This window comes from Molothrus aeneus, chromosome 20 (assembly GCF_037042795.1).
Source record: "Molothrus aeneus isolate 106 chromosome 20, BPBGC_Maene_1.0, whole genome shotgun sequence".
In the NCBI taxonomy this organism is placed as follows: Eukaryota; Metazoa; Chordata; class Aves; order Passeriformes; family Icteridae; genus Molothrus; species Molothrus aeneus.
Window position 1 is genome coordinate 6,396,467 of NC_089665.1, and position 15,377 is coordinate 6,411,843.

A 15,377-nucleotide genomic window follows, 5' to 3' on the forward strand; every position below is an offset into this window, starting at 1 on the left:
TTCAGGGCAGCTCCTGAGCAGATCATTTTCCAGAGTAACTGTGTATTAAATAGAAATTGCTTCATGTCAATCACGTGCAAACAGCAATTCCTAAATCCAGGGGCAGAAAGGGCCACAGGAAGTTTCCTGTTAGCAACACAGAGCTCTTAAAAAAGGTATCATTTCCTCTCTCAAGGAAAACCTAACTCCAGCTTTGTCCAACTGGCCTTTCCACTGCAGTATATTAATTCAGACAAGTTCATCTGAGTGTCACTCAGTGTCCAAGAGCAGAGAAGGAAGCAGTGGTAGTAGAAACAATGGTTTTTATCAGAACGTATTTTTAGGGTCTCAAAAACACGCAAAGACATCTTAGAAATATTTCCTGTTTACACAGAGCTGTACTATCTGTGTGCAATGATACACTGCACATCCTGAGCTTAGCCAGCAATCAGAAATATATGGGAGTTAAAGGAGGCTAGACTGGACAACATTCCTTGGGATATATAGTTCCCATTTGAAAATTAATTCTTCAACAGCAGGGAGTTATGAAAAGTTATCCTTAGATGGAAATGGAGTGCAAATTTATATTAAAATATAGAAAATTTAAAATATGATGCATAACTTAGCAGATCTTTCATAAAGGCAAAAGAGACACCTTAAATCAGACCATGAAAAATTCACTGTGAGAAAGTGAAATTAGAAGAACCTGCTCTCAAAAATTAAGAAACAATATCAAGTGGTCTGGGCATTTTTACAAGGAAAATGTCAAAAACCTCAGTGGGGAAGAAGGACAGAAAATGCAAAACCACAAGAGCATTTAATACTGGATTCATTGAAATAGGGAAAAAATTAAGATGAATCTGCTTTGTTCCAAGGAAAAACAGCATTTATCCTTGCTCTTCTTTTGCAGCCCAAGCCCTACCATAAGTTGTAACTAATTTCCTTCTAAAATACTTTGTATCTGTGCATCAAACACGACCAACACAAGCTCCTTGGAGGAAAGCTACAAATTAATCCTCCCACCCAAACCAATCTGTTCCTCCTCAAATTAACAGAGGCCATGCACAACACTTCACTGCCAGGATTTATTTTAGAGGTACATGAAAAGAAAAACACATGAGTATAAAAACATTTCCAGTGATTATAACATCCAATTAAAGGTGTTTTAAGAAAAGAGAAATTTCATCAGAAATTGCATCATTACAGGTCATGGAATAGTTTGAAAAGCTACCATAGGTAACAGTAGTAAACAAAAGTGCCTCTGTGTGCATAATACTGAAGAAAGAAGTGCAGAGTTCTGTGCAGCATCCTCCTTACACACAAGCAGCTCCAATCCCAGCTGCTGGGGGCATTTTCCGGGAAGTGCCGTGGTTCAAAGGATCAGTTTACAAAATGCAGCTTCTGTGTCCAGTGACAGAGGGGTCTCAGCTCCCACAAACACAAAGGATCTCGAGTGTCTGGGCCTGCAAAGAGGCTGCATGGCTCCCTCTGAGCTGCTCCTGCCCAGCAGATGCACCCTGCTTAGAAGAAACTGGATCTTGGTCCACAGTAAATTGCCAGCTGTGGGCTGGAATTCCAAGCCCACTGCTCTTTGGGCTCTCCACAGAATCTCCTTGCATGGAGAATGGTCAGAGAGTTACACCAGGGAAACCAGAGACAGCTCAGGAACTGCAGAAGGGACTGCAGTTCAAAGCAGGGTTTGTCTGATGCCCTAATTGCCAAGAGAAGTCACATATCTGGAACATTCAGTGCAAAACAAATTCTTGGGAGATCAGTATAAATGGGCAAACTGTTTCTAATATGGTTCCAAAGTGTAACAGGAATGTACAAACTGTAAACCTCAAGGCAGTGTTAATCCATGCAATGAACACAGGATCCTCTGAACCTGCCCTCACTACTCACCAAGCATTCCCAACACCAAGCATCAAGCTGAGATACAACTAAAACCTACAGAGGCCAAGTGTTCCCAAAGCCCACTGCAACTACCTAACCAGAAACCTATGGCAGAGCTTCAGCAGGACACAAAGACACCCGGACCTCAAAAGGTTTTATACAGTGAATGACAAAAACAAAACAAATATCCTAACAAGCTGTTAACTTTCTATCTCAAAACAACCCTGAAAAAAATAAGGCTTTGAGAAAAAGAGCAAAAAGGATTCCACTCAGTTGTGAAGCAGAATTCCAGCATGAACATCCCAACAGCCCTTGCTCTTCCACCTGAACCAAAGCTGCTCTTTTCCACCCCTGTGCAGTGAGGAGTGACTGACTCTGCTCCCCAGCCTGGGAGGGAGCTGTGGGTACAGAGCAGGGGACGCTCCAAGAGCTCTGTCCCAGCACTGCAGTCTGGCATTCTGTGCAATGGTTCCCATCCTTTCCAAAGATCTCTATTTCCCCATCCAGAAACAAGAGCCTTTCAGAAGCTAACTACCTTCCAGGTTCCCAAAGGTACAGGAAATTTCTATTCCATCTCCACCCTCAAGTGCACAGGATACAGAAAGGTCTGAGCACCTCTAGAAAAACACAAAGTTTGCAGACTGATTGCTATAAATTGAAGATATTTACAATTTTCAAAGATTATGCCAAATCACCAACCATGGGTTGCTCATCTGTGCTAAAGCATTTCTCAACTTCTGCAATTTCCCTCAGAAGTTGTGGGATCCTGGCTTACTCCAAGCCAGGGACTGGTATAAAAATGGGTTTATTTCACATTTTGTAATGAGGGGAGTGAAGGCAATAGGCAAATTGCTTAATTGTTTTATAAAATAAGAATTTCAAAAATCAGGAATAGTGCATTTTGATAAATGCATTGCAATTTGGAAGAATCAGAAATTGAAAATCCTACAAAGAGTTCTTCAGTAAGGCATGGAGAGAAGGATCTACCAATGGAGACTACACACTCCAAAGATTTTGTTTTTCATGTGACCTGTTGTCACTGGTGTTTCCCAAATGGTAATTAGCTTCCATCTGAAAGTCAAAGAAAATTTCAAAACAAGCTAACTAGCTGTAGCTAATAAATAATTTTTAAATAACTTCATTTAAACTCCAAATTTGGAAATCAATTATTAAGTGGTTACAGCATAGTAAATATTGCATCGTAAATAAAATATCCTCTACAAAAAAAGGAACAAGCCTAAAAAACCTATTAAACATTGCATCCTCCTTAGGTTAAATCATTGCATCAGAAATGTCTATCACCTTAAAACATACAGCATTCCTTAAGTGCTATTTTACAGTTCTCATCCAGTGCAAGAGAGTTACTCTCCCCAGAATAAAAATAACCATTTCCACAATAAATTATCTTCTACGAGCTTCCAAAGTGTCTCAACATTCCTACCTGTCTTACTCCATCTTCTAAGAGCAAAAGCTTACAATCACTAAGACATAAAGAATCATCTGACAGCTGAACCAGGAGCATTAAATGCCCTTTCTATTTTCAGAATCACCATCTGATTTTGGATTGTCAGGTTTCTGCAGCCAACTGCTCTCTTCCTCTGGCACATCCTCTTCTACTGGTGTTTGGCTAGGCTGAATCTAAGAGAAAAACAGGATAAAAACCAAATTAACAATTCAAAAGCACTGTGTTGCTCTGTATTATCCATCCCATTATATAAAGATGCTGTAACAGTTACTCAGAGTCTTTCAGCACATCAGCAAATTCTTTTTAGCCAGGACATATCCTTTTAAAAATTCCTTCTTCTGCCACTTTCCCAAGGATTAACACAGTTATGTTCAGATGCATATGAAAACAAATTAAGTAATAATAAAAAAAAAAAAAAATCCCATCAACATTAATCAATGCTTCCTCCTAATGTATTACCTGAAAAGGTTCACTGATGCCAACTATTGACTGCAAGTTATTGCTAAAATAACAAAGCAAATATTCTCCTCCCATCTTGGGTATTTCTGAAGCACTCATGTAAACCTGGCAAGAATAAGAACAGGCAATGAGCAATTTCCACAGCAAAAGAAGTTTACAAAAACCCCTTCAGGGCACCATCAAAATCAGTGTTTGCTATTTATAAGCACATTTTAAAACGTAAGCTAAAACGGATGGGGACAGAAATAACTCAGGAAACCATCTGAAAATTAAATCAGGGAGGAGAAGGAATATCCTTCACCATGTCAGCAGGCAGGCTTGGTTCAGTGACAAGGGAGAAGGGACCCAGGGCGGCTGGAGGGGAAGGGCCAAAGCCAGAGAGCAGCAGAGGGAGTGGAGCTGCCTCCTGGTGGCAGCAGCAGAGCAATCCACAAGCTTGGTTTGCTCCTGTCCCAAGGAGCCACCGTTCCCAACTTCAACTTCTATTTCTTCAGATAAGTATCTCTGAATATTTATCATTTGCATCAAAATAAGGGCTTTTTTGTTTTGTTTTGTTTAAATCACTTTAGATAATCACAACTAGAAGGCTTTGTAGCAGACAGCAGTTTTTAAAGAGGGACCAAAACATTCAATAGGAAGAATTAGGGAGAGGGATCTTAACAATATTGTTCCCAATTAGCTTTAACTGGGAAGAGGATACAGAACTCCTGAGGGGAAGGGGATATGGAACAGACCTCCAATGCTACTCTATGGAAAACCACATTAAAAAGAAATACAACTGACTTCTTTGCTGTCTCTGCTGGAAGAAATTTCATCATCCTCCACCCAAGCATAAGTAACATAATCCTTCACATGCCTGAAAGTCACCTGCAGAGAAAGATACAAACTATCAGCTTCCTGATGATGGAAACAAAAGCCATGCTACATGAAAAACAAAGTTGTGAGCCATGTTTACTGTTTCACTGAAGTAATTAACACACTCTAAGGATCAAAATATTTTGGGGGCATGCACACATCTTCTGTTTCTGGGAGGGTGGGACTACTCTGTTCTCTCACTCTTCCACTGACTTTTATTTTTCTTGCATCAACTCCTTTCCACAGCTTCTAAAACATTTTACTTCAGTAAACAACCAGATTATCTTAGCAGAGAATTTAGAGGGTGTGGAAGAACTCTCATGCTGTAGAGCTAAACTGTCAGCACACAGAAGCTAACAGCAATCAAGCACACAGCTATTTCACAGAGTTCTGCACCAGCAAGAATCAGTGCTCTGAAACTCCCCAGGACCTCCTGCAGGCCCATTCCCCACCTTTGCTGAGGTAACATTACCTGGAAGAGCCCAATCCAGTCCCAGGCACTGCTGGGGAGCTCAGGTGCTGCGGAGTAGCGGATGAGAACATCGTGCTCTGCACTCCACTCACCCTCAGGACTCAGCACAACCAGGGGATCTGAGACAAGAGGCTTCATCTACACCAAAAAACAGAGTTTCAACTCAGGCAAGCCTGGCATTCTTTCAGTTATTCTTCTCTGCCACAATTGGATTCTTTAACTGACTGGAAATAACTTGACAGCAATTTGCTGCCTTCACTATGGTCAGAATGAAACAGAGATTGTGGCGGAGGAAATCAGCTGCTGTAAGGCAACACTGAGTAAAACAAACTTTTTCTTAACAACATAACTGGGAAGCACCTCAAGTTTGAAAGTTCCTGTGACAGGTTTGTGATCACTGATGCCATAGCTCATGTGACTGACATAGTTGTTCAGAGTAACAGAAATTTGGTTCTCTTCTTCAGGGAATTCGCCTTCTTTTGATGCAACCTCGCTGAGATTTTTCACTTTCCATAGTATTCTATCTGTCCATGCTGGCTTTCTTTTCTTCTCACTGCAAAAATGGAAGGTAAAAAGTGAAATGAGCAGAGAAACAAGTTGCCAAAAAGCTAAGAATGCTGTGCAAAATCTACTCAGAGACTGGGAGATACATATTAATAAAAGGAGGCAATCATATCCAAGCTTCATTTTACAGCTCTGATTAAAGTGTTTTACAAGCAATCTTTCCTTAATTTGAGCTCCATTTAGCACAGATCAAGGCTTTCTGAAAGAGGAGTAAAATGAAGGGGAGAAGGACATTTCAGTGGGTTAGTTGGCTTCATACAGGAAATGATACTTTCTCCTAAAACCCTGTAAAAACATGCATGGATTTAGAGATAATACAACAGCTGCCCCAGGCTCCATACAGATATTCTGAAAAATGAGGGTGTAAACATAAGGAATGTGTAGGAAGAGTCTGAATGATGTTTGAAATTATTCAAAATATTTGAGAGCAAGTTTCTTTTAACAACAAAGACAGGACAAAAACTTGGGTAGCTTATGGTAACCACAGGTGCCACAGCAATGCTTTATTTAGAATTCCTCTAAATTGTACCAGCCTGCATTTCAGGTTTGCAAGCTAATGCTGTCTCCTAACAACAGGCTTTCAAAATTCCATAATCAAGGAAGTTGTGCCTGCAACTGCACTATGCATCAAACTGTTATCACAATGCAGAGTTTCCTTTTAAACCATATCAATGACACCAGAAGACATGAGCCCTCTGTGGTTGTCTCTGTAGTGGGAGGAAGGCTTAACAGCAACTCTCTGGATGGGTGGATCACTTCAAATTGAAATGGAGAAAAGATCATACCCAATGGAAGGGGAATTAGAATGGACTGGATTGGGTTATGAAAGTTAAAAGCAGGATGTGTAAGGAAAACTGTCAGTTTAAATATCAAAACCAAGGCCATTTAGTTCAATATTCAACGTAATTTTGTTTTACCCCTTCCTACCTTTATTAAAGTAGAAAGATTTGAAATGACCAAGGGCCCCTATCCCACTTACTGCAGTAATTCTACAAATGGACAGAAATCTTTAGGAGGTGCCAGATGTCTGCTCTGCTGTGCAGGAAATACCAAAAGAACAGCTTATGGTAAAACACTCCCTGCTTCAGAGAAAATGGAATATTAGATGGGAAACAAACCCTCAGAATTCACATTGAAGGGGTATCAAAGATAGAATTCTCTGGGCTTCAGTAAAAGCAGCTTCTGCAGGGTGTTTGCCTTGAGGTCTTGCTGGTCACCCCACCTGAGCAAAGTCTCCCTGGTAGCTTGAACAGCAGCAGGATGCATGCACACAGAATGTGTAACCACACTTTTTGTTCTCTAATCAGCCAATACACACAACCAGGCTATGAATAATTTGTAAAATGTCCAGGTTTGGATTATTTTAAGTATTTTTTAAGGTGGATTTACTGCTGGTCCCATTACATCTCGTTATATTAAATTAGGAAGCAAAATATCTTTGGGTCCACATAAATAAACTTCCAATATTAAGTGCAACAGCAGAGTAGATAACACTGCAGCTTTCAGACAGGTTAAGAAAATTCCTAAAGAAAATCAGCTGTCATCTGATTTTCAAATATTTCACAAAAATCAAAGCAAAAGCTCAGATGGAGCCTTGTTTTGATTCTGAAATATTAAAAAAATCACTACAAAATTCAGAAAGTTCTCTTCTTACTTAAACCAAAATAGGGACTTCTGTTCTCTGGAAGTAAAGAAAAAGATCAGTACAAAACCCTGTTTGGACAGGAACTTATCCTTCTGTGGAAACATAAGACTAACACTTCACAAACAGAGACTTTAATATCACAGAAAAACTTTGGAAATTTAAGATACTCCATCTTCAACTTAAAGTAATCAACAAAGACAAATATACATGAATTTTCAAATACCAGCATATCAAATGAAATGCTTAAACAGAGAAGGGAAGCAAAAATGACAGACAATTATTCTTTTGCTCATTTTTGACAACCAATGAGCACTTTTAGTAGGAAAGAACAAAACAGAAGCAGCTTAAACAAGTGCTCATTCATTTTGTTAATCTGGTCTTTCCCAAAAGGCAGCTGGGTTGTTTCATTACTTCCCTCATACAATCAGCAGACCCCAGCTTCTTCAGCCAAAAATATTCATTTATTCAGATTTGATCAATGCAAGCCTAACAGAACACCTCAACAGCCCCAGTGCATACAGGAAATTCAGGTTTGCTGATTACTAAAGTGATATTTAACCAAGAACCAGATTCACTCCCATATTCCACATCTAAACTCATTTTATCTTTTACCTTGTGTCATAGACCTCCGAGTCAAGGTCAAACTTGTAGGTGGGCTTAAACTGCAGAGGACCCTCTTTGAATTCCTTCAGAAATTCTTCTTTCTTTTTTGCCATATTTAACTGCAGAAATAAAAAGTAACTTTTAAAGATTCTGTTTAAAAAATCAGAGCTTAAAGGATGATTGGGAAAGCATCTTCCAAGAATTCATCGTTGCAGTCAGTAAAACATTGGAAAGGTAAATTCAGAAGGGCCTCTTTGTTATAGCCAGAACTCTTGACACAATCCATCTAAAAGTTTAGAGGCAATTCTACCCAAAACATCCAGAATAAGGTTGTCTTTAAAAGAATTACTGTGAGGAGAGATAAAGGTGAGGAACAACTGACAAGACATGAAGTTTAAAGAAATCTTCAGTCAAACATGAGCATTGTAAATGAGTAAGAAACTGCACAAAAGCAGAAAAAGTTTGCAATTAACTGGGGATTATGACCACCTCATGTTCCACCTCTTGATTGCTCTGAGTTTGTGCTCTTGAACAGAAATCAGAAGCTCAAGGTGTAATTTAACTACCACGTTGTGTTTGTGTGCATTAAAACCAAACCAAACCCCCAAAGAGACTGAGCCAACCCACCTGGTCCTTTTCCCAGAGCAGACTGAAACGCTTGTTATTGATTGATTCTCTGACAAAGTGTATCCCATAATCTGCTATCCGGAAGTTTAGGTCTCCAAACCAGAAGAGAAGCCTTAAAACCAAACCAAGATGCATCAAACAAGGAAGATTTATATGAATCTATTAATTCAAGGGAAGAATCTGACAGAATGTTAACCATTACCATTACACTAATTAGGTGCTCTAATCACTTTTATTACTTAAAGCAAACAGCTTTAACACAAACATTAAGTAGCTATAGATAAGCTTACAAAGGGACAACCTGCTGCTAAACAAAAAAAATTGAAGTAATTGAAACAGTAAATTAAGTCCTTTGCATTCTTGCTGCTTGCTTATTACTGCCTGAATATTAACTTCTCCTGTGTCTTACATCTCTGAACATTTAACAGCAACCCAAAGGATTTTTGGTATAAACAGGCTTTAGCTTCTAAAGCTTTCCTGCATGGCATGTACAGTCTGTATGCTAACAAATGAATGTAATTAGAGACTGGAAAAGAACAGTCTTGTAAAACAGACATCTGTCTTTCAGGTTATCTTTTCCTCCCAGAGTTCAGGGTCAAAGCTGAAGGGACATTTAAAATAAAATGATGGATGAAAAATCCAAACACAAAACTCTTCAGTGCAAGAAGAGATAAATAGATAATAGATAAAACCAACACAGAACTGAGCGAACAACTCACTCATGATCCAAGGGACTTGGAATATCCTCTCCTTCAAACTGCATCTCCAGAATTTTCTCAAAGTCATCCAGTCGCTGCTCGGTGTTCTCCATGTGAGCCGGCAGGTGGCAGTTCATGAAGCAGATCGTGTGCCCAAAGAGGGACATGCGGACACTGACTCCTCCTTTGTTCCCCTGCCACGGGAGACGAACGACATTCCCTGAAACTTTCAAATGGAACTAACACCACCTGCAACCTTTCGATTCTTGCAATTAAGATTTAAATCAGTACAACCTCTTTCTGCATAACTTGTTGCGTATCAGCAAATAAACTGAAATCTGAAATTCCACTCCGCGCTGCACATGAGGTTCAAACAAATGAGTTTGCTTGTCAGGTTATTAATTTTTCATGAAGCCACATCCTCTCTGTGCCAGCAGGGAGCCATGCAGAGGCACAGGGCAGCAGCAGCAGTGACCAGGGGCAGTCCTTACCCAGTAGCCGAAGAGGCCCGTGCGGGTGTAGTGGGTGTGGATGTCCCGGATGAAGGGAAGGTGCGCGTGCTTCACAAAGATCAGGAGCAGCAGCCCCTGCATGCGAACTGAGGAGAGCTGGGAGACAGAAAACAAGGAATTGTCATTTCCAGGGGTTCCTTGGCTTTACTTCACAGGAGCTTTGAGGTGAAGAAGGCCACAGCAGAAGTCATGCAATTCCCTCACCAAGCCTGGCCTCAACACTGTGACACAGTAAATGCTGACTCATTTCAGTGCTGTGAAAAATATATTCCTTATAAACAAATCTGATCAACTCCTCAGCTAATTAACACAGTTCCAACGTTATATTTCAATCTGAAGTCGACCTCAAAATATGCACCTGCCCAAATCTCTTTAAAGACTTTTCCTCTGCCTCACCAGCCCCTTGTTTCTGCCTGTAAGAATCCTGTTCCTGAAGGACCAAATCCTTCACTTTTCACTAAAAGCTTTATAACTCACACCTACAAGTGCTCCAACAGCAGCAGCTTTTTCAAACTGAAGCACCCTTGAGCAGATCATTAAATATTCTAAATGCCTTCCACAGCACAGCAGTCAATTCCAGGCATCTGCAAAAACAATGAGCTGCAAACAGCAGAAACTCCTGCCTTGCAGTGCCTGTAAAATCTGATTTACCAAACACTTAGAGAGCACATAAGACACGGGGTTTTTGTGGGTTTGTGTGTGTGGAAACTGCCTAATAAAGATGTCCTTCATTGAACATTTATGGACTTTACAATGATCCTGGCATGAGCCACAAAATTCATTGTGTTTTAATGATCATGATTCAATTTAAAATACAGGCATTGAAATACATTAACTGTAGTTCAATTTTATGCTGGATTAATTTAGAAAAAGACTACATTAGAATAAATCTGAGTATACAACTGCTGGAGAAGCCCAAAATTTAAAACAGAATTCCTCCTTTGTCTCCCTATCTACACAATTAAATTATTTCAGAATATATTTTAACGTTTTCATTGTCCTTGAACCCAACAAAACACCCCACAGAATACTGAAACAATGGACTGCAATTACTAATGATGCATAAATATTTTAGTAGTCAGCATTTTCCTTTCCATAATTACATTCATGAGGCACCAAGATCTTCCAGTCCCTTTATTATTTATTTGCTTTATTTCACTCTGCCGAGTCCCCAGAGGTTTCTCAAGATCCACAGGATGTGAACACAACATCTGAAGCCCTCCCCTGCTGGCAGCAGCACCAGTCCCAGCAGCCCTCAGAGCCAAATCAAGCACAGCCCTTGCACAGAGGGAGCAGGGTCGTGGTGGAGAATGGACTGTGACCAACTGAACACTCTGAAAACAGACCCTGCTACTGAGGGGACAGAACGTCCCAAGGGTGACACCTCTGCCTCCACACCCAACCTCAGCACAGGTCAGCCAAGGGCCAAGTGCTCCTCTCCTGCTCAGCCAATTCCTGGCTAAGTCCTGGGCTGACCTTTCCTTGCTGCCTGGTTTGATTTTGACCCGGCCTGACAGCTCCCCCTTATTACTGGAGCTATCGGGTCCTGCTAAAAGCCATTAGGTGGCAGCATCCATTCATTAGTGTGCTCCAAACTGCCTCTGTAATAAATTAGAATTCAAAATCAGCCAGGCATACCAGCAGGAATTCTTTTAACTGTGTGGATACAGGGCCTGAATGTCAGCCCACGGCCAGATTTTGAATTTTTATCAGCAATGACTTAGGCCAGAGTGAACAATGTGGGTTTTTTCCTTTTCGTAATTCCCAATGGGTCCTTTGTTTTGTTTAATTACAATTAAAAGAACAGCACAACTACTGAGTCTGATTAGCATGCAGATAATGCAATCACCTCAGCAAAATCAGCCAGAAATAGTGCTTGGTTTAGAAAATCACTACAAAAGGCTTTTAATTTCTCTTAACTAGAGAAATCCAGGATATCTTCCTACATTTATTGTTGGCATTATTAAAATACCCAGTACTTTAGCTGCTCTTATGTCCCTGATATTACCCCAAAATCTTAGCATTTAAATTTCCATATAATGTTATAGGTCTTCAACCAAAAAACCAAGTCCTCATGTAAATATAAATATACACACCCATTAAAATCCTGTTTTACACATATGCAATTTACTTTCACCTGCAAATAAATTGGAAAAAGAGAAAAAAAATCAAGATAAAGGAGCCTTATCAATCTTAATGAAAATCACTGCCATTGCTTGGGATATTTATAGTGCAAGACTACATTAGAAGCATCATAATACAGTTCCCCAATATTGCACAGAGCAAAAAACTTTTCTACAAACAAGAGAGAGATAAAGATATTGTGGCCACAAGAAATCTGCTGTTCAGTATGAGTACACATACATGAAAAACAGGAAAACACAGGTGTGATGAAGAATCACCTCTAACATATGTGTGCCTATGGAAGTGACAGACACCTGCAAAAACACCATCAACTTCTCTTTTATGGATAATCTGAGGGAAAAAAAATTAAGACTTTTACTTCAGTGCTGTGACATGTAAGAGTGGTGTAAATAATTACCTTGATATATCCCAAGGGAGACAAGACAGTCATGAAAAAAATGCTCCATGGATCATCAAATGCCAAGTCAGACAGAAAATTTGTGATTTTTGAATTCACCTCCTGTAAGCTGAATACATCACAATTACTCACATTGCACCAGTTGGTTTGGACAGAATTCATAGGAATTTTGCAGAACACAGACCCCAGAAATTTCTTGTTGTTCAGCTTCTCATTCAAGCAGTTTAACCCACACACAGATCTAACACATCTGACACTGAGTAAAATGAAATTAAAGGAGGTTCTATACACCTGAAGATAGAGTTTAAGACAATGCCAGACTCAAGATGTGTTATAAAAACCTGATTGTCAGGACTTCAGAATTTCAATATAGTTTGGAAAACACAGTGGCAGATTGTGCCTAACAAGCTTGCACTAATTCCCTTAAAACACGCTGAATTTCCAATAACTTTCATATCAAAATGAACAAGCTAACAAAACAACAGCACTCCCAACTTTCTGCATGTTTAGAAAATAGATATTCTGCATTCTGTCACCACACAGCAGCAGCTAACTGCTATAAATATCTCTGCTCTAAGTTAGTCCCCTGCTAGTTAGACTAAGTTAGTCCTCACCCTCTGGTAGCAGTAGTGTTAAACCATCTCCCAGGCAGTGATTCACATCACACAGACCAAAACAGACCACGCTGAGACCCAGCAGTTTTGCAATAAACTCACAAAGCGAGTTCTTGAATGTCACTCACCCTATAACGTACATGTCCGTGGTGGGGCCCAGAGAGTTGAGCTGAAGCAAACTTGTGACATCAGGAGGGGGAGAAGCTGTGCCCACGTTCCAGGTAACTAAATGTAATCTAAAAACAAACAGAAACCACACAAAACCAATGCTAAAATTGAAATGTGGACGGGCAACCACTCTAAGAACATTCTAATTTCCTCCCCAGGCTGATGAAAAGTGACAGAAGTTCTATCAGCCAGCCCCGACACCGCTACCAAAACAACCAACTGGAGGCAGCAAAACCTGAATTCTTGGCCCTTATCCTTCATCTTTTTGCCCCAGATGAGGAAAGCTTCATCCAGAGTGCGAGACACTTCCTCGTGGATCTCGTCATCGGAGCTGATGTCCTCCACGCAGGCCATCAGCTGGGCCACCCTGTGCCGGAGCTGCAGGCGCCCGCTGGAGCCGGTGCTGCTCAGGCTGCCGGAGCGGCTCCGGCTCCGCTCCGCCTCGGCCAGGGAGAGCCCCAGAGCCGCATCCTCGCCGCTCAGCGACGCCATCCGCTCCCAGGTAAAGCTATGCCCTGAAGGACTGGCCCATTAAAGTTCAGAGATTGATAAGGGTTTTCCAGATCTTGTGGAATTCAGCGTTCGAAAGGACAAATGGAGGTGCAGCAATGCTGGGAAAAAAAACCTGTGGCGTTCTCAGCGCGCTGGCTGGGCTGTTACAAAAGCTGCAATTCACACAGTGAATTGGTTTTTTTCATAATAGATTTAACGTGGTTAATTCGACGAGCTCAGGGTTTAAAAGAATTTATTGTTGATTTGAATCCATCATGTGCCTGTCTGCAGGAGAGGAGAAATGTAATCTCCAGCTCCCAAACATTCAAAGTTCTGAGCAGAACCAAGCAAAGCCACTGACTCTCAACATTCACATCACAGCGCTGTTGTTTCTTTACAAAATGGTTATTTCAGTACCTGAGCTTCTAAAAACAGATTCACTTTATTGTCAGTCTTGTTACATGACAGAGAGGCTCAAAAAATAATAAATCTTACAGTTCTCTAATGACCTTATAAACACTGATAATTAGTGAATCCCATCAATACACCCATTATTAAGGCTGTGTTTCTATCCCACAACCAACTGCCTGCTCAAGGTGACGTATACAGAAATGGATACAGAAGAGTAGGAAAACAACCTTGCACAATAGATTAAAATGATACATAATTTTCCTCACTAATAGTGTATCTTTGTAAGGCTATGCTGAAGTCACAGGAAAGCTACTCCAAAACAAATTTCTAGGGGAAAAAAATGTAGGTAGGCTGCAGATCTAATTTTGCCACCGGAGATGGCACTTGGGAACGCTCTCCAGTTACTAATTTTGAAAGACAATTACCTGATTAAACAAAACTGAAATAATGTTGAAGCCATCAGTCATTACAGACAGAAATGCAATTCCTCAAGGTGCCCAGTGACCACAGCACTGACAAAAACACAGATCTCAGAGGTAGAAACAAACACTGTCCTAAATACAAGCAACCTACTAAAGTCATTATTTAGCATCACCGCTGCTAATCCTCAAATGACTCAATAGCGGAAAATTTCTCAGGGTCACAGTGCTCATAATAAAGCCTTCAAAGGATTTTTAAGATATTTGAGCTCTTGTCAGCTTGTTAGTTTGGCTGTTTAAATTTTCCCGTCGCAGGCTGTTACCCAAATCCCATCAAAGCAGGTTTCTGTAGGGAAGGGATCCAGCCCAGACAGGACACCGGCAGAGAGCGAAGACACATTGTAAAAACACCGTAAAAACAGAAGCTCAGTGTTTACTCAAGCTTCTTCTTCCTCAGGGAAAGTGACAAGTTCTTGACAGCCGGTCCGTGACAGAAGTGCAGATGTTCGTGGCCTCACAACACATTAACAGAGCTCCGGGAAGTCCCGAGCACCCCGAAATGCCCCATAAGCCTCCCTGAACCACTCCAGCACCGACCTTCCACACCACAAAATCAGCTTTTCTCCTCTATTTCATATGAATACGCAACGCCGCCAGTTTGTGTAAATCTGCGCTAATAAGCAAACACACACACAAGTTTCGCTAATTCTCGCCCATTTACGTAACCGCTCGCGGCCACTTTCCGGAGCCGCCCTCAGCCCCGCGCCCCTCCGCGCCCACCACTCACCTCAACTCCTTGCTGGGAAGGCCCGCGGTCTCCATGCCCGGGGTTCTCGCAGGGAAGCGCTGCCCGAAGGACGGGGAAAGGGCCGACGGAGCCCCCGGCTCTCCCCTCACTCGGCCCGGCCCGGCCGCGGCCTCCGCGCCGCCCTCAGCGCTCCGCGCCCATCGGCGCGCGT

General features: G+C 41.2%; 1 protein-coding gene across 2 annotated transcripts; it reads right to left on the minus strand.

The window, feature by feature from the left end:
- Positions 1-1,050: 1,050 nt before the first annotated feature.
- INPP5K (inositol polyphosphate-5-phosphatase K) lies at positions 1,051-15,356 on the minus strand. 2 transcript variants are annotated; one of them, XM_066563597.1, is made up of 13 exons: positions 15,206-15,356; positions 13,057-13,164; positions 12,315-12,423; positions 9,752-9,868; positions 9,282-9,454; positions 8,563-8,674; positions 7,945-8,054; positions 7,342-7,368; positions 5,484-5,676; positions 5,124-5,261; positions 4,580-4,663; positions 3,797-3,901; positions 1,051-3,510 (listed from the first exon to the last, which is right to left on the minus strand). In XM_066563597.1, the coding sequence occupies exons 1-13, from the start codon at positions 15,238-15,240 to the stop codon at positions 3,394-3,396; spliced, it is 1,428 nt and encodes a 475-aa protein (XP_066419694.1). In that variant the 5' UTR covers positions 15,241-15,356; the 3' UTR covers positions 1,051-3,393. The 2 variants fall into 2 exon arrangements, with proteins under 2 accessions (XP_066419694.1, XP_066419695.1); XM_066563598.1 differs by lacking the exon at positions 7,342-7,368.
- Between the last annotated feature and the right edge of the window lie 21 nt (positions 15,357-15,377).